This window comes from Fusarium odoratissimum, assembly GCF_000260195.1.
Source record: "Fusarium odoratissimum NRRL 54006 unplaced genomic scaffold supercont1.35, whole genome shotgun sequence".
NCBI classification, from domain to species: Eukaryota; Fungi; Ascomycota; class Sordariomycetes; order Hypocreales; family Nectriaceae; genus Fusarium; species Fusarium odoratissimum.
The window spans coordinates 62,388-81,004 of NW_022158718.1; the positions used below are offsets into that span (position 1 = coordinate 62,388).

At 43.5% G+C, this 18,617-nt stretch overlaps 8 protein-coding genes across 8 annotated transcripts; 4 read left to right on the forward strand and 4 right to left on the reverse strand.

Moving 5' to 3' along the window:
* Window positions 1-281: 281 nt before the first annotated feature.
* On the reverse strand, window positions 282-1,820 carry FOIG_13673 (uncharacterized protein; the record flags this gene model as incomplete). The annotated part of the gene is made up of 1 exon (XM_031214833.1): window positions 282-1,820. The coding sequence occupies one exon, from the start codon at window positions 1,818-1,820 to the stop codon at window positions 282-284; it is 1,539 nt and encodes a 512-aa protein (XP_031055349.1).
* Window positions 1,821-3,063: 1,243 nt separating this feature from the next.
* On the reverse strand, window positions 3,064-3,567 carry FOIG_13674 (uncharacterized protein; the record flags this gene model as incomplete). The annotated part of the gene is made up of 3 exons (XM_031214834.1): window positions 3,064-3,142; window positions 3,198-3,429; window positions 3,486-3,567. The coding sequence occupies 3 exons, from the start codon at window positions 3,565-3,567 to the stop codon at window positions 3,064-3,066; spliced, it is 393 nt and encodes a 130-aa protein (XP_031055350.1).
* An 820-nt stretch (window positions 3,568-4,387) lies between these two features.
* FOIG_13675 (uncharacterized protein) lies at window positions 4,388-4,896 on the forward strand (the record flags this gene model as incomplete). The annotated part of the gene is made up of 3 exons (XM_031214835.1): window positions 4,388-4,475; window positions 4,523-4,766; window positions 4,818-4,896. 3 exons carry the CDS (start codon window positions 4,388-4,390, stop codon window positions 4,894-4,896), a joined length of 411 nt encoding a protein of 136 aa, XP_031055351.1.
* A 2,916-nt stretch (window positions 4,897-7,812) lies between these two features.
* On the forward strand, window positions 7,813-11,882 carry FOIG_13676 (uncharacterized protein; the record flags this gene model as incomplete). The annotated part of the gene is made up of 4 exons (XM_031214836.1): window positions 7,813-8,838; window positions 10,294-10,321; window positions 10,632-10,659; window positions 11,705-11,882. The coding sequence occupies 4 exons, from the start codon at window positions 7,813-7,815 to the stop codon at window positions 11,880-11,882; spliced, it is 1,260 nt and encodes a 419-aa protein (XP_031055352.1).
* Window positions 11,883-12,710: 828 nt separating this feature from the next.
* FOIG_13677 (uncharacterized protein) lies at window positions 12,711-13,988 on the forward strand. The gene has a single exon (XM_031214837.1). The coding sequence runs from the start codon at window positions 12,823-12,825 to the stop codon at window positions 13,867-13,869; it is 1,047 nt and encodes a 348-aa protein (XP_031055353.1). The 5' UTR covers window positions 12,711-12,822; the 3' UTR covers window positions 13,870-13,988.
* A 1,266-nt stretch (window positions 13,989-15,254) lies between these two features.
* FOIG_13678 (uncharacterized protein) lies at window positions 15,255-15,482 on the reverse strand (the record flags this gene model as incomplete). The annotated part of the gene is made up of 1 exon (XM_031214838.1): window positions 15,255-15,482. The coding sequence occupies one exon, from the start codon at window positions 15,480-15,482 to the stop codon at window positions 15,255-15,257; it is 228 nt and encodes a 75-aa protein (XP_031055354.1).
* A 1,404-nt stretch (window positions 15,483-16,886) lies between these two features.
* On the forward strand, window positions 16,887-18,011 carry FOIG_13679 (uncharacterized protein). Its single transcript, XM_031214839.1, has 2 exons — window positions 16,887-17,122; window positions 17,173-18,011. The coding sequence occupies exons 1-2, from the start codon at window positions 16,966-16,968 to the stop codon at window positions 17,922-17,924; spliced, it is 909 nt and encodes a 302-aa protein (XP_031055355.1). The 5' UTR covers window positions 16,887-16,965; the 3' UTR covers window positions 17,925-18,011.
* Window positions 18,012-18,041: 30 nt separating this feature from the next.
* FOIG_13680 (uncharacterized protein) lies at window positions 18,042-18,445 on the reverse strand (the record flags this gene model as incomplete). Its single annotated transcript, XM_031214840.1, has 2 exons — window positions 18,042-18,328; window positions 18,376-18,445. The coding sequence occupies 2 exons, from the start codon at window positions 18,443-18,445 to the stop codon at window positions 18,042-18,044; spliced, it is 357 nt and encodes a 118-aa protein (XP_031055356.1).
* Between the last annotated feature and the right edge of the window lie 172 nt (window positions 18,446-18,617).

The following is an 18,617-nucleotide window of genomic DNA, read 5'->3' on the forward strand; positions in this document are numbered from 1 at the left end:
AACTAGTGAGTAGCTAGTGACTAACCAGGTCCAGACTCAGATCATCTGACTTAGCGCCTCCATGAGACGTGTTTTGGACCCGTATCTAACTCAGTATCTCATGGAGACACTACAAACTTTCAATTGATTGACATAAACCTAGTTCAATTGAGAATCACTACCAGAGGCCGTCATACCGGATTGTTCAATGTCGGTGATCAAACTGTCAAAAATAAGGCTGCATAAATACATTTGCAATTATAGGTTACTACCATTAAGCATTATCTACTCCGTCCCATTTCTCAGGCATTCCAAATCTCTTTAACCTCGTAATTCTTCTTAGCATAGAAGAACCAAAAGCACATAGACAACAGAGCAATACCGACCAAAACCGGTGAGGCATAGTTCATCTGCACAGCCGTAACAGGCGTGTAGTAAGGGAAACAATAAAAAACAAGAGCTACCATTGTCCATGACAGCATGACAATATTGGCAATCAATCCGAGCTTGGGGTACCAGAACGGGCCATGCTGAAAGTTGCTGCGTCCCTGAAGAAGAACTAATACAACGGGAACACTGTAGCTAATGTATTGGAGCAACAGACCCGTCGAGATCAGAGAGTTAAAGGCGAGATCCGACCCAAGGTAAAGACAGCCGAAGAGGGCAGTTCCAGAGGCAGACCAGATCAACGACCAGATGGGTGTATGAAAAGGAGCAGGTGCAAGTTTGCTGAGATGACGATGCAATGGAAAGCCACCTTCGCGGCTGATGGTCCAAGCAAGGCGGGACTGCCATGTCTGGATCGACCAAACCGCCCCAGCTGTCGTGATAAGAACGGGAATCCACAAGCCGACAGCAGCTGCTTTGCTCTTGGTAATCATGTAGAATAGAGAAAGAGCTGAGTTATCTGCGGCTCCATCTATAGTTGGTACGTTGATCAGAACCGAGGTCACAACCAAGAGCCCGGACCCAAATCCGACAACGATAGTCCACATCAAAGCTTTGGGAATATCGGTGCTGGGCGAAGGCATTTCTTCAGCCAAGTGGGTAGCAACGTCGAGGCATGAGAAACTCCAGTTGGCCCCATTCATCCCGATGATAAAGGCAATTCCTTTTGGCCATCCTGAGATATTAACCGAGGTTGTGAAATAGTCTTTCGCTGAAGCATGGCTATCGGACATGGCAAACAGCGTGATGAAGATGACACCAATCGTCATGCAGCTAAAGAGGAGCATGATCTTCGAAATTCTGGGGAGGGCATGTTCAAAACTGGCGCAAATGACAGTCAAGATATTCAAGAGTTGAAACCCAACAAATCCCATCCAACGCTTATACACAAAGTTGGGATTCAGCAGAGAGATGATGGCGCAAAAACCGGTAGGTACTGAGAGACATGCCGAAGCACCTGTTGCAACCGCAGCAAGCCAACTGACAACAGCGATCGTGTATGACAGAAAGCGACGATATCGAGGCGGGGATAAGCGATTGACCCAGATATACTGTCCACCGGGATGAGGCATGGCCGATGCGAGTTCTGCCAAAGTTGTAGCTGTTGCAAGACCAACACCTGCCATGACGAGGAACCCCCAGAAGAAGAGAGGTGATCCACCCATTGGAAGAGTACTTCCAAGGACGAGAAGGAGTCCGACGGCGGTGTTGGTTGTGCCATAGCCGATGCCGAGGGCAGATAATGTCGTGAACGGCTTCAGTGTCTGGACGGTCACGCCGCCAGGAGAAATTGATCCGCATTCGACGGCATCGCCGTCTGTCTTGGCAGGCATTTCCGAGACCTCTTTGGTATCTTGTGACTTAAGACTCGGCTGATTTGTTTTGCGGTGCATAATGAATAGGATGATGGTAGTACAGGAGGGTGAATAAGAATTTGTCTCAAGAGGCAAATTGATACGTGGGGAAAGTCATACGAGTTATATAACTTGACCCGCGTCGTGCATGATAACGGTTTGGTAGGGGTTTTGGTGACTTATACCAACTTGTTCCCCGCGTTTGACATGATAGGCGAAGTCGATATCTCAATGGAGTGCGGAAGCGTTGTCATGTGGTACAGGATAAGCTTAACCCAGATTGGGAATCGTGTTATGAGGTGAACCGCTAGCCCAACTAAGGAAGGATTATGCGAGGACGAATCATATTCACCGTTCGCTCATGTTTACAATCATCACCAGCGTTGATACAGTTTCCGACACTATCATCCTTTCCGAAGTTGGCTCCTCAGGCCGTCTAAACGAAGAGATCCATGCGATTGACTATCACCACTGCAGCTTTTTATTACCACCGTCGCTGCAACCACCTTCCTTCACCATATCGGATCTTCCCCAGTCATAAATGCCGCCGCGGTCGAGGAAAGAACTTTTATCCCAGACAACCTGACCCATTGCTTTCTCAACGCCGACCTTCAAGATTGATTCGCTCTTTGTCATCATGCCCTCACCCTTGTCCAAAAAGCACATGTATTCCTCCAGAAGCAAGTAGCTGCTTGCATAGCATTTGTGTTTTCTGGCACGTAGCATGGAAGATGTTTATGCCGGTCGCAGAATGTCTTCCATTGTTTGTCGGTCACGAGGAAGGTCCTCGCGTCTCGCCGGCGACCAGCAAACACTGGACCACTTTCCATCGAAAGGGCGTGAGTCTCTCAATCTCAGCCGACATGTCTTTATTATAAAATAGTAGTTGAGTATTAGTAGTTTAGCCCCCTTATTTATATCTTAGACCTACTTTTATATATATACCCTTGTATACCAATTAATGTATATTAGAAATCCTAAATAGTAATTTAGGCTAAACTACTACTAGCCTCTAGGTTAGGCTAAAAGCAAGATTATAATAGTAATAAATATTAAAAATAAATCCCTACTACTACTATTCTCTATTAGAAAACAAACTATCCTCAGTCCTTGTAGTTATACTATCCCTATCTAACTCTGCATGTTTATCAGTCTTATTGTCAGCTGCCCCTCTGTTGCTTTCCTGAAATGTATGTGGATCATCAAAAGGGCCCTTGACCATGAAGTATAACACTTCACAAGACATGGCTCTATTAAAGGCCCTGACGGCGTGTCTTGCAGTCTAGAGGTTTCGAACAGTATCGCAGCCAGTGATAAGTTCAAAATAGTGCGCTGCGTTATTGAAATCCTTTAAATATAAACTAAAAATCATTAAGTTAAATACAGCAATATAAACATAGATATAGTAGTACTTACGTATGACCCGGAGAGCCTTCACCTTGACTATCGTCAATTACAAACATTCCGTCTGTCCAGAAGCATTGCACATTCTGAACCCCAGATGCACTCTGTTTAAAGAGGTTGCAATATTGATCAAGATGCGCATCATTTCGGGGGCTCGTAATAAGCTGCACTCGATATCTTCTCAAGGCAGCTTCACTCCAGTTGGATATCCATTGGAGGGTCAACTTGCAATTGGCGCGCTTGACTAGGATAATATTTAGTACTAAACGGCCTCTATCTTGGATAAAATGGGGGAAATACCTTCAGCAGTATCAACAGAAGCAGGAACAGCTGCAGCAAGAGCAGGAACAGTGGCAGCAAGAGTAAGGATTGAGAACTTCATCTTGATACAGCTGAATAAGAAAGTTGAATGAATACTGAATATGCTTGTGAGTTAGGTATAGAGTTGGAGCATTCTTGGAGGCAATGCTTTCAATTTATAATTACTCCTAGTTACTTGGGCTAGGTTTAAATCCAATGGCCTCCAGCGCTGGGCGCGAAGTATCATGGTAGAAATGAGGTTTCTGGATCAAGGCGACAGTCTGGCGTATTCTGCGGTGTTACTATCGGGCCTTTTGATCAGGTACCCGGACTTCCTATTTTGAAATATATGGAGAATAAGGCAAGACTACTCCAATAAATTATCCACTTTGACAGGCTCACTAAACTACACCGCAATAAATTGTGGTTCTGCCCTTGCATTAATTCGGTAATGAATCAGCTCTAGGATTGGGTTTTGCTAACAAATATGCCAATATAGTTAGTTGTTTTTGCTCTTTCAAAAAAGAATCCTTCTATCCACTTTTGAAAAGGACCCCTTCGATCCCTAGCCTATACTCTATATGGTATTGCAACTGCCTATCGAAATAAATACTACGTCTTTGCGGCCCATAAAAGGAATACAGTCATGCGACTGTGCTCGGCCCTTGACTGAAGGATTCTCGCTTTACTAGACGGACCGACTGATTAGCTGCAAAAGATAGTAGCCTGGATGTAATGCTACGAATTATGAATGAGTTAGGGCAAATTACAAGAAGCCTATCGTTGCGAACAAATATCTCAGACTATAAAGTTGAGCCCTGATTCCGCACGATACGCTTCTTCTGTCTTTACTCTATTCCAATTCATCAAGCATCCAGCACCCTCACTCAACCTCAATCAAGATGAAATTTACTCTCCTTACCCAGGCTGCTCTAGCCATCTCCTCCATTACTGGAGCTGTGGCTAATCCTACTCCTGATATTTCTATTGGTACGGTGCCCAGTCTTGAAGATATTTATATATTAACTATATATCAGGTTCTGCAATCGACAAACGGGCAGACTGTTCATTGACAGTCCATTATACCAAAGTCTGGGTTGAGTCCGGTTTGGATAGATATCGAATGTGGCTTATCACTGCCCCTCGCAATGATAAACATCTCCAACTTTACTGCGAGGCAGGGTATCATGCGCTCTATCTTACAAACGTCCAATGCTTCTGGGGGGATGATGGGAAATACTACATTGATGCGAGCGTGGCTCGAGGTCCTGCAGGACACAAGTATGTATACCTGATTCTGATGTGGTTTCTTTTCTAACTTATAATCTCTAGGACCATTCAAGACACACATTCGGCGATGTGTGACGACTATGAAAGGCTCACCGGATGTGGAACAAACAGAGAGTTTTAGTGGGACCTAGTACTTAGGAAGCTTGTTTAGATTCTGGCAGGCATATTAAACTTTGAATCCTGAACATTAATAACATAATTGCATGGGAGGGGAGCAGAAGAATGATAAAAGAGAGAAACCTAGAGCAACTAGTATATCTTTAGATATGTAAATTTAAGAATATAGTAGCAATTATATATTACACTTAATTATATCAACGCCTTGGGCTTCATTAACTTCAGGGTACATAGGAGGTATCTAAAGAGATATTGGGCAAATTTCGTATTCTAACCATTTATGCCCTTATGAGTTATAATGACTACCCTGAAGAAACTAAACTAGCGGCTCCTACGGGGAATATCGGTATAATCTCCAATCCCAGTAAAAGTCTTAGGCACCACCTATCTTCAGGCTCAATCACACTACACATCTATTGTAGGCAGTCCTTGAACCAAGATCTTCAATTGATACATCGCCTCATTACTCTTAAATATCAAGAGTGTGCCAAATAATGATATAAAATCACCGTACATTATCCCCTCAACAGGATGAACAAACTATAACAAGCGCCGTAATTTGATGGCCATTAAGATAAACACAGAATCAGTACTTTCGGCTCTCCTGCCAATAAAAACTCAATCTATTGCAGGATCGATCCGCTGTCCTCACTTCAAAATTAATTATCACAGGTGCTAAGTGAACTCTTATTATATGCCGCGATTATACTATGACAAATGGCTATCCGAGATGAAGTTGACATACTCTCGATGTATATCAAAGCAGCTGTTGTATTGACTGTGGTACGTTCACTATTATCTCGAGATTCGCATCACAAAGCAAAGGCGTCAAGAAGAAGCAGAAATTGGATGCAATATAGATTATCTAAAGCTGAAGCGAGCAAAAATAACTGGAGAGGATAAGACAACTTGGAAGAGGAAGGAAAGACGGATTCATAATTAACAGAGGCCATAGCTGATGACTTATGCGTTAATGTTATCCATCTTGGAGCTGAAGACCGGAGAGAAGTAAATATATAAGGTCAAACTGCTTTAAGAATTTCGGCTTTTTGCTTGTACTTGGAGAGATCATGAACAAAACAGATAACCAACTAAAAGCAGGACCGAGGTTCCCGAACGATGGCCTCAAGGTGATATTGGATTATTCCTCCAAACTGGTTACCGTCAATATCTCCTATATCTTAACGCAAAATAAATACACCTGTAAGAGAAGGGCAAAAAGCTGCAACTAGAGACGCAATTTCATATCAATATAGTTGTAGAGTCAAGAAGACAGAAAAAAACCTGGTAGGCGTCCAGGGTCCAGGCGATCTAGAAGTCGAGAAGCTTATATATAAGGTTGCCATAATCTACAGGTTTCTTAAAACATAGTACTCCATAAGTTTACAACAGACACAGCGCTCAATCAAAAAGTCAAACAAGATAAATTCAGGGCTGCAAAAGAATCATAAAAAACAAAAGAGCAATACATACAGACTTGAGCTCCGTCCAGTCGTCCTTCCCATACTTTGAGTGCTCCTTGCCCTCTCCGCTCTGCTTCCACCCGCCAAACGGCATGTCCAACGACAACGTCGGACTCGTATAATTAACCCCCACGTTGCCTGCCTCGAACTTCTTTGCCACCGTGATGAGGGCAGGGCCGAGTTTCTGCGTAACCATGACGACAGGGGCGTTCCAGGGAGTGATGGTGGCGCAGACGCCATAAGGTTGGCGGAAGGTGAGGTTCACGAATCCAGGCGTGTGGAGGGATGTATCTCCTTGGGTTTCGGTAGATCGGCCTGCAAAGTAACGCAGTTACACAACGGACAACGAATTCGTGACTACCCCTTGCCAAAAATCACGCCAACCCCCTGTAAAGTAGGGTAAATTAGATTAATTATATAACAATTGATTTAGGACTATATGATTAGCTTCGCCCACATCTGATAGCTGATGCCCGCAGTAGTTAGAATCTTGTTAAAACAACAAACGTTGAGAAAGGTTCAAAGCCACTATGACCGCACTCTGCCTTGGTCTGACATCCAGCAATACCATTAGCTTTGCTCCAAATTGCCAAAGAGGAGTTTTATCTTGTAGTCTAGGATTGATCCACTGGCAAAGCTCAAGGATAAGCTATAGTACTAAGAAAAGCTATAACAGGCGCTTCGCGAGCGACGTTTCACTAGAGAACTCACCACGCTGGTCAAAAAAAATAAAAAAATGATATAAGCCGAAACAATACATAATACAGTGGCAATATGGCTCAACTTTTCGTCATGTCATTGTCTAGCTTGATATCTAATTTCGGCCTTTACTCGATTCAGAACATTTTTGCCAAGACCTGGGCCGTTAATGGAGTCCTCATTTTATAATAGTCAGACTCTCGTATAATGTGATAAAGGCCGATGGACAGATGTGTTGGTTTTGCAAATTTGCCTAGCTTTGGCATCCTAAATAGGTTACTGAATTCAGGACCAAGGGTCTAAAGCGTTCAGCTCGCCCACTTTTGTTGGTTGTGTATATCCACTGCTCCTCTTGGTTAAATGTCATGTTACCGAGTCTATTGGTTAGTTTAGGCCAGTTACTTACAGCCAAATCCATCTTAAATTAGATATAAGACGTCAATCCAAAAAACGAAGCGCGTTTACACTTTCTGCCATCATCTCAAGCGTGGCTAATATGCCTTTGCATATTCATCATTTACACGCCAATTCTGGTTTGGCTTGGATATCATTTAAACATCACCAGTTATTTTGTAGGCTACAGAATACATTTTGAGAATAAAATAGGCCAAACCCCACGGCCGCCCGAGGCCCCAGCTTGTCTTTCTGATGTATATACGACAAAGCCCAACGATACTTGTGACTCATTGGCTCTCAAGTACAGCATCTCTTCTGCAGAAATCTTTATTAACAACCCTGACATTTTCGACTGCTACGACATGGTCGAAGACGTGTCGGTCTGTTTACCATTTCAATGCAACACCTACAAGGTCAAAGAGAACGACACCTGCATCTCTGTGGCCGACTCCTTAGGTCTTCGCCCAAGAGATATCGTCACTCTCAATCCCTGGATCGATGATGATTGCCATAATTTCCCGTCGGGCATAATAACACTTGGTAGAATCATTTGCACTACGCCATCTGACGGCCAGTACAATCACACTGTTAACAACACGGAATCAGACCCGGCATACTCCAAGTATGCTGACGAGGTTGTTCCACTACCTAAGGACGCCATTCTAGCTGAAAACACAACTAAAGAGTGTGGGCGTTGGTATACAATTCAGAAGGAAGATGACTGTGTTCAGGTTCTGGGCCAACATTATATAAGTCTTTCTCTCTTTACAGCTACCAACCCGTCGATATCTCCAGGCAACTGTACCACGAGTCTTATCCCAGGACAAACCTACTGTGTCGGCCCAACCAAAAAAGCTCTCCGGAAACCATTTACCCCTCCTCCATATTGGCGCCTCGGATGCTATTCCAGTGGGATAGATCCAACCACATCTACCCGTGTTTTAATACTTGATAAATTGAGCCACGTCAAACCCATGTCTATTCTTGCTTGTCAAGCCTACTGTCTCTCACAGTCGTTGCCCCTTTTCGGTCTACAAAATGGCGACTCTTGTCTATGTGACGATCGCCTGCGTAGAGATAGTCGGCGTGTACACCGTTGGTCCTGCAAATCTCGCTGCAGCGGCGGTCCAAAACTTTGTGGCCGTGAGCAAGACGCTATTGAAGTCTTTAGTTCTTACAAAGAAACAGCTGTCGAGTACACTAGTATCGGATGCTTCGTGAGCAAGGAGGAGCGCGTTATACCGGGCAATGACTATATCACTTGGGAAAATATAACTCTGGAAGAGTGCGCAAGCTTCTGTACTGTTGGCGTCGAGACTGACTACTTTGCTCTCCAAGAAGACAATCTCTGCGTTTGCGGCAATGAATTGAATCCAAGGGCTACAAAGGTGAGTATAGAGGAGTGTAATTTAGAATGTACGGGTGAGAATAGGGATACTTGTGGTGGAAAAGATAGAGTAAAGGTTTACACCACGAACTCTAACCGTGTAATATCTTAATTCAGCAAAGACACATATCTGTTTTTTCTTTTCATAAAGTATTATACAGGTTTGTCCTTTTTTTAATATTTATTTTATTTTTAGAAAAGCGTGAATGCCAGATATACATAATGCATTAACCCAATACCAACAAATGAAGCGCACAACACGAAGGCATTGTGAATCAAGAAGTATGTTTCCGCTCACATGATCTGCGTTGAACAAGAGCAACAGCAGTATCTTCTAATCCAAGGTTTATCGCTGCATGGAGAGCTCTTGTATAAGCCAAATCGCCACAACCTTGGTCTAAGACCCCACTCAGCTCGTTTATGGCCATCAATAGAACCAGTTAATGGTAGGTTACCGCTCTTACGCCACCAAATATCTTCTAACCTCTCTCGTTCATTTTGGCATAACCAGCTTTATGCGCGTGATTACCCGCGCCTGAAGCTTCACCTCGGCCCTCGCTCAGACCCTCTCATTGGCATTGAGATACTGGACAGGAGCTGTAACTGGAGCTTCACTGAGCAATTCCGTTGAAATACCCCGGCCACCATTACAGAGGAGACTTATAGAGCGCGAGAGGTAGTCCTACAATTAAATATCGATATTTACAGTGCTGTAGCTATTATGGGATTTTTTATCCTTACTATTTTTCTCAAGGCTACTACTTTTAATCTAAGGTAAATAGACTCTATCTAAGATAAAGGAATAACTTAAACAAGAGTAGCGATAAATGTATGCAGTGGGAGCCCTGCTTATACACTTATTATGGACTATTGGGTCCTTAAGTTAAAATTTACTCTTCTGATGATTGGAGCTATTAAGATCATGTTGAGAGGCGCATTATATATATCTGGCTTTGCAGCAACATGCTTATATAAACTATTTAAACTTCCCCCTACTTGGCTCCACTTGGTCTTTTGCACCGTATGGGCCGCGCGTATATTCCTCTCCGTCTGTCTAGAGATGTGGATGATTTACATTTGAATAGTGATAAAAATTAGTCTTTGTCTTTTAATTGGTGTGCTTAGCGCTTGCTGAAGGTGAGAGATTACCCCTCTTGTTTTACGTGTCTCGGCCTCAGCGCCCGGACCTAAAGGGGAAAGGATTAAGGTAGTGTCTATTTTCCAGGCAACACGTATCAGATCATGAAGATTTCCTTTATACTTATTCTCAAAACCTCGATACGCGAAGTAACAACTAGCAAATTTAATAATAAGGTATACCTCTCTTTATAGTAATTAATATTTTATCTTACGAATAATCTTTCGATATAAGCAGCTTCTCTTTTAGTTCTATTCCTGCTCAGAAGAGTATGAATTCAAACGATAAATATATTCAAATGCTACATACTAATAAAAGAGAAAAGGCGCTACTACCGCAAAACCTGGTATATGGGACAAGCCAGTACCTACCATCCCCTTTAAAAATCACCTAGCTTACAGAAATAGTAAGCATTTCAGAACGCTTACATTTCATCCGGACTGCAAAGATTACAGCCTTAAGGAACATAGGCTCGAGGACTATAAGAACAACAAGGGTCGTAATGCTGTGTAAAGTGCTAATTTTAATGGCAGGAGTTCTTTTACGCCTGACTTAGAACTTTTAATTAAAAAGATATTAGTAGACAGGAACCAAATAGAACTGCATGTTAACTATTAGTATGGCTAACTATAGCTAACTATGGCTAATTCAAACAGACTCTAAGACAGAAGAGTGGAAATTCAAGTCAGAATGAAAACAACGCCACCGAGCTAGAATAGAAAACAGTTATTTAAAAAATAGATTCTTCATATGAATTTAGTCTTATATTATTTACTTTATATAAAAGGAATTTATTACTTAATAATTCAGGGATCTTATAAATAACTTATATTTTAGGACTATTAACCTGCTATATTTAGATGATTTATTAAGTGGTTATATTATAGAAGCTATTAAGGTTTCTTAGCAGTACTAAATCCTAATATTAATATATAATACTGGGTTCTTGGTAGTAAGCTTTTATATATTGAGTTTTAGAATTAAATAATGCATTATCTTTATAACTAGTATATAAAACTAGCATTTAGACGACTAATAACCTGTAGTAATATGCAGCATATATAGGGCAATACTTTATTAGGTTTAAAATTAAGAAAGCTTTTTCTGAACTTTATTATAGAATAATTTAGCAGTTTAATTCAATTGCTTAGCTCTTTTATAGACTGGGATATAATTCTTTAAAGCCAGTCTGATATTTGGATTTTGCTATTAGATAAATTTAGGCAGAGTATATTTTTACCGAGCCGTATAGAAATTATTATTAAATATCTGGATTATTTAATTATTAAACATATTATTAAATTAAGCTGGAGGTAATAATTTAAATATATAATATTATAACCCCTATTTATATTAATAATATATTAATGTTTAGCTAGGTTTAAGCTATAACTAAGGTAATTTATCATAATAATCTTAAATTAATAAAGCTTTATTTACTAAGAGGTAATAAAGATTTAAATTATGTTAAATTTTAAAAATACTTAAATATATCTTTTAAGGATAACTTATAAACTTTTTTTTAAAAGAAAAAGGAAAAGAAAAGAAAATAGGTATGTGCCTTAACAAGGTGACTGATCGCATGTTGTTTAACCGTGCAAAGGTACTAAGTCAAACAGCGAGCCAGTCATACGTGGTTATGGGGGGCTCTACCTATGAAGGTCTAGATTCAAGCTGGATATCTTCAAGTGGAGCCAGTGGCTTCTCTGGCCTACTAATCAACATACAGTAGTCATGTATCATCTCTGTTGTGGCCTACAGGAGCTTGGTACGATGTGTTGAGTAATGGCTGGCTGAAAACAGGGGGTCAGAGTGCAAGTCACTCAACCTTCGGTCAGCCAGGTGGTGCAACCACCTCGGACAAGGGCGTCGGGGATGATGTGTCTGCACTCCCGAAGGAGTGTTAAACTATCCCTTATTTTTATAGTAAATCTGATCCTGTGGATTCTCTAGATAGTAGATGCACCCCTATAAGAAGGGGGTTGCGAGAAGGCTTTGCCATTTTTAAGTAACTTTATCGATATACATCCTTTGGCGCCTTTAGCTTTGACAAAGGGATAGGTTTCAAGAACATCTGACATATCTAACCATAGATAAGTATAGGATACTTTTGGATACTTTTCTTCCTAAAACAGACTCCAGGTAGTCAGGACCCCACTGTGCTGACAGGGATGATGTGATTGTGGTATGATGTAAGGATTAATGAATAAGTAGTGGGATTCCCTTGATTTTAAAACAGTGGCGTCCAATTAGGCTTATTTATAACTCCAGCTGAACTTGCAATTACATATCATTTCTCAAAAAGCACAGTATAGCACGCATCAAGTCAGACAGACAGCGTGCTGGTAAGGCGTTGTTGCCTGGAGTTCCGTAATGTCTCGGAGGTAAGAAGACTCTTGCCAAGACAAATTTCATGGGCTAGATCATATTCTTAACATCCTTTATAGTAACCACAGCACTAATTCTGCTGGCCTTGTCGACATTGTTCAAGTGTGCTTAGGTCGGAAAGTATGGCATGAGATTTATGCAAAATTATCCACAGTTGCCTTGGGTTCTGATTACGATGGCTATTGTCATTCTGCAGCCGCCACAAGACTAACATTTTCACACAGTATCAGGCCCGAAATCACATGTCACATTCAAAGCAGGGCGTGGCTGGCTGACTGGAATGTACAATCAGTTCAGCTCTCGGCTCTATACCATCATGTTCTCTAACAAGTCCACAATTTGCAACAGGCGCTTCCCTTTTCTACTATAAATCCCCCTATATCTCTCGATGCCTCTTTAGCATCTTTCACCACTACATTCACGTCACTGTATCCTGTCACACAATTCCAATTTGTAACAATGGGTATTGAAGCCTACGGTGTTTGGAGGGCAAAGCCTATCCGATACACCTTTGAGAATAGATTCGATGATCCACATACACCACATCTCTCTCTCTACTTCAAAGACAATAAGGGTGGAGAAGGCCGCGCTGCTGTCAACATCAAGTCGGGGAATCGCGAAGAGTCCCGGCTCGCCTACTGGACAGTTTCTGACTTCACCCACGATATCACAAGGAAGTTAGCCAGTCTGAACAATGGCTTCCATCTCCTCTCCGACTCATCCGAGCAGAAGCTCGATGGACTTGCACTAGACTACATCCGCAGCAACCTCTTCAGTCGCGGCAATGGTCGAGTCCTCGACCATGACATTGATGGCGCAGACAACGACATCCTCGATCAGTTGAGGCCAATTGTCGAAAGGGCCATCGCAGCTGAGGCTGTAGTTTATATCTATGGCTCTCGATTCAGTGATGGCAAGGGTATACATAATATACATATGAACCAGGGCAATTCAGGACGCTGGGAAAGAGACAATGGTGTATTCCAAGATGGCGCTCTAATCTTTGAGTTCGAAGACCACTGGGAGGCTGTTTTCATTGGCTTTGCCTCCCAGGCTGTCCACACTCGAGATGGCCCCGAACGCGCTGGCTATCCATTGCCCGACGAAGGCTTTTTGACATGGGCGACCTTTCTTGCACCTGAGCGCCCAGATACAGACAAAAAGGATGATGACGTTGCAGACTCGCCCGTGTTCATCGCCGAGGCTCTTGTCAATCCACCTGGTCCAGACCAGCAGCCAGGAACCCCCCCAGAGACGATTACCCTTAAGAACAGAACACAGAATGAAATTGACCTGGGTGGATGGAAGATTCGTATCAAGACTGGGGCGACTCAGATTCTACCTTCTGGGATTCGTATCGACCCCAATGGCACCATGAAGATTGTAACGACTGTTCCGCTTTCTAACCAAGGCGGTATCATCACTCTTCTCAATGCACAAGGGCTGAAAGTACATGGGGTCAGCTACACAAAGACTCAGGCAAATGGCGCTGTTGTTTCTTTTTAACAGTTGTCGAGTTAGGTCAGTCCAATATTCCACTTTGAGTGCTATTCTCTGTGTCAGCGGGCTTATTTGTCTTGGCCTCGTGAAATGGCTATATCTGAATGATGGACAGAATGTAATAGTAGCAGATCTATTTAATACAAATAGAGACCAATTTGTATAAAAAGTGATTCGTCAGTGTCTGGAACTTGTAACCTTCTTGCGGCCTGGATGAATTAAAAATATCAGAACCAACGGAACTGCCTCTTTCGAGCGACTTGCCTCATCTCTGCTTGATCTTGATCGATTCTGAGTTATGTTAATAGTCAAGATGACTGCTTCAAATCCTGGTTTGGGAAAGATGCTTCAAGTGTCAAGGTTCCTTGAACCCCCATGATTTGATCAACATCCTTGCCGATGGTGATCTCGATGGCTTGCACCGCCTAGTCTGGTGACTTTCTGCAATACATTTCGCCTGTTGCACAAAGAGCTTTGGCTTCTCGTCTGATGATGAAGTTACATTCGCCAGCGTCATTTTTAATTTGCAATGCAAAAAGAGTAACGCCACCAGTACCTTTATGCGAACAGTTAATCCAGAGCGAAGAGCGGTCAGTGCATTCCAGGCTGTCAAAGCAGCACCCGCAGGACAAAGGCCTCCTCCTCAAAAGATAGGTAGTCAGGAATTTTGACCACATCGGTCTTGAGAAAGATAAAGAAGCCGCCTTGGAGGCCCTCAAAGCTAGGTCAAGCCAACCTCATGGTCCAGCAATGTGGTTCTGAGTGAAGTTGGTGAGCATGCGGACTGACTTTCACTCTGTTACACCTTCTCCAACAATGCCTGTACAGAAACGTCACTTTGTTTGCGAAATACTTCTGAGGGATAAACTAGCACCATCACTACAGGGACTACAACCTGGGGCGGGTACCGATAGCCAGGATACCATCTCTCCAGTTCAAAGTTACAGCCTTGATCCGTACGAGAATCCGGCCAAACTTCGGAGATTCTTTTGGAGTGTCGAGATCCATCTGTAGGGGACGAGTAAATGCCAGTTGATGGAGGGCATCGACGCCAGGCTGTAAAGGATCATTAACTGGTTACTGGGTCACGATGCAATGTTTTTGTGGCTTCAGCGGTATTCATTTCTGATCACTAGTACCCTCTCGCCAAGTGATTGACCATCTATCACATGAATATCGACTCTAAATGCGAATCCCGACGAATTTTCTTCGTCCCCCAAATCCATCGACTGTGTTTTCCTGCTCGATGTGATCTCTGTTCGTCTTGACGTTGCCTTTGCTGACCCATGGCTGGTTTACTGCGATCATTATGATTCTGTGGTAAGATATTAGTGGTAATATTATCAACGTCTAGAGGCATTAATGAAGAACTTACCTGCAAAGGTGAATTTCTACTGGGAGACCCCATTGCCAGACTCGCCGTCCTGATCGTGGTTCTTGGACTTCTTGATTTCCTCAAGTTCCTTGATTTTAGCCGTGAGGTCTTCCTCAGAGACCCGCCAGAATGCGGTGACTATCTCCAAGGTTGCCTCGACGTGCTGGCGCCGCCTGATTTCCAAGGCGACTTGGGCTTGAAGTTCCTCATTCTCCAAGGCCAGGCGCGCATTGTCGTCCCTCATGTTGTCATTCAAGTCGTTAACGAATTTATTCACGCCACATCTGATAAGCAAGGTATATACCCTTCTGCAGCTCAGTGAGCTGGAATATAGTTCACAGACCGTTTTAAGAAACAAACGACTCTGCAAGTCCAAGTTTCATTGAGAAAGCCGTCTTTTTATATATGCTCCTTACGCCGCACCAAACTCGTGTTGTAAAGGGCACCAAGAAATACTTTCCGTGCCCGAATGAGAGAATCAATGATCCTATTCCCGGAAATATACGTTCGCGTCGCAAGACATACAGCCCTGGTGCAGGAGACCAGTGCACTACCTGAGCGGTTGCGCATTCAGATGTCATGACTTACCCATAGCCAATTTTCCAGGGCACCTTCTATTGTCCTCAGAGAATGTTGAGACCAGCAACGACACGACTGCACTTCAAACTCCGGCCCTTCGCTCCTGCGCAACACTTCACTTCCGCTGCCATGCATTGGCTTATGGTTAAATGTATAAGGCAGACACTCTAGTTGGCGCAGGTAGCTAATAATAACTGGGGATTCAATCCTGTCACCTTTCTAAGCTGTTCCCTATGAGCTGGAGACCGTCCCTATAGAGGAAGAATATCGGAAGCGTGGTATTTTGGTATCCGTAGGTTCTCGATCGCCCTTGGTTCAATGAGATATACTGACCGATGTCTGCAGGTCGATGTCAATGGAACGAAAGATGAGAACATCGAGGCTCTGACCAAAGCACTTCAGCAGTGTAAAAGTTGGCAAAAGACCATTGAGACATAACCAATAACAGACGCGTCCAGTCTCAGCGTTGAGATCTTTCTACAAGGTGGTCAGCATTCTTGGGACCAATAAGTGTTGCACCACTACACAGCTGCTTAGGATGTGATTGAAGCATCGGGAGGGTACACCCAGTAGCAGTCAAATAGGATCAGCAATAGTCAAGCGGTCTGAGTAATCATTCTCATTTTGGCGCCAACTAGTGTTGCCAAGAGTCAATAAATCGTTGCTGGTCGGCGATCAATCGTGACTTCAATCGATCTAACTTCAGCCGCGTCAATCAATTACTGCATTTATAACAGTTAAACAAGGATATTCAGCTGCTTAGTGCTTACTGCATCCCAGTTTAGTTGCGCGTGCTGACATGGCTTTTTATCACGGCCCCACAGATCGACAAAACCTGAGATCTTCAATTAGGGAGTCAAAATAGCCAGTGGGAAATCTCCCCAGATTTGTGACAAGAGTACCCAATTATTATTGTCGCTTAGGATTCATGTCTTTCCTGCCCCTACTACCGCCGACCAGTAGCACGGTTACCAAATCAACAGTCCTAGTTGAAGAAGAAGCGAGACATTGCAATCTCTCGGGCCGTGCGTGGCGTTACTAGTGACCAGTACTGCCAAGGGTTTAAGCTGTCATCTCCCCCCATGACTTAAATCAATTTCTGAACTCTTCTTCTTCTCACCAACTCAAGTCATCTTCAACGATCAACCATGAAGCCCTATTTGCTCGCGATCTCTCTTCTTGTCAGCAATTGTTTCGCTGTTACTCCCGAAGCAGTCTATGGAGGCGGCTTCGACCACAACAAGAATGACACAATTAAGCTGAATATTGCCAACGGAGGTGCTGGCCAAAGCGGCTTGATCAAGGGTAAAGCCACCCCGCCAATGATTTAAACTATGCTAATTGCAGATGGCCAGAGCTTGCGAATGCATATATCAAAAAGCGCGTTGCAGACGGTGAGAAGCCATTCCAGGTGGCATGGATCAAAAGTGATACCTTTTACAGCATCCAATATCTCAAGACGGGCGACGCGGACATTGGAATCACTTACAACCCAGCTGCGGAAGAGATTGCGATCAAACAAGGCATCGCCAAGAGTCCAAGCTACTACGCTTTCCGAGATCACTTCCTTCTCGTCGGGCCCAAAGAAAATCCCGCGAATATCTCCAAAAGTGATGACATAATGACCACGTTTGCGAATCTCCACGAAGCAGCTGAAGGCCCTGCTACCGAGCCTCCTGTTCGGTTCTTGAGCCGTTACGACAAGTCTGCTACCAACATCAAGGAGACTCTGCTATGGGCCGGCATTGGACAGGTTCCTTGGGCAACTGCCTACTCAACATGGTATCACCAGTACATCGCTTTCCCGATCCAAGCTCTCACAGCGGCAATTATCCTCCAAGAGTACACCATCACCGACCGTGGGACTATACTGTCCCTTGATGCAGAGCTCAGGAATCAGACTGTTGTTTACAAAGCGGGCAGTGATAAGGCGGATGACCCGTTGCTGAACCCCGCTCATGCATTGGTTGGTGAAAAGGCACCGAATGGTAAAGAAGCAGCCGAGTTTATCAAGTGGCTGGTCAGCGACAAAGGCCAGGACGTTATTGCAGGCTTCAAGAAGGATGGGCAGGTACTGTACTCCAAAGCACCAAAGGGACAAGACTGAAAAGGAATAAGTGTCCTTGGACGTCTCTTGTACCGTGCACCAGATTCATAGCAAAGCTACTTCTCAGTACATTATGTTATTACTCGTATACGATTATCTTGCTTATCTTTAAGGATACTACAGTAGTTTCCCCACGTCCTGTAGCTCTCCAGGTAAGTGTGATTGCTGGGGTTGAGTAGCCAGCTCAATCTCATCGTCCATGACACCCCATTCCGCATAAGCCTGCGATGCAGTCCTCGACTTGGATCCTTTCATGTTGGAAGAGTGACTTGAGCTTGACTGCTTCGAGCTGAATCCTTGGCTCGTCGTGTTTGTATGTGTTCTCGATCTCATGATCAATTTCTTCAGGCCGGGAAGACAGACAACGACAACTGCAGTCGCCATTTCGGCCATGCAGAGTGCATCTTTGGCGCAGTTAGTAGTTATCAAAAGTGTCAAAGTGTATACCTACTACCAGATGGGTAATCAAGCTGATAGTCCGCTGCATTGCTTATGATAAAGCGGGCAAGACTGACTGACATCGTGATTGCACCAAGAGAAAAGACGCCGACAAGGCCGAGTTTCTGCTCAGTCCGTAACGTCAGATGTTTGAGAATGAGGAATGGAAAACAGAACACCGAGTACTTGTCAGTATACTCTTGTCTCTCGTAAGAATCTTGAGCACAAGAATTAACTTACATATCAGATCTGTCG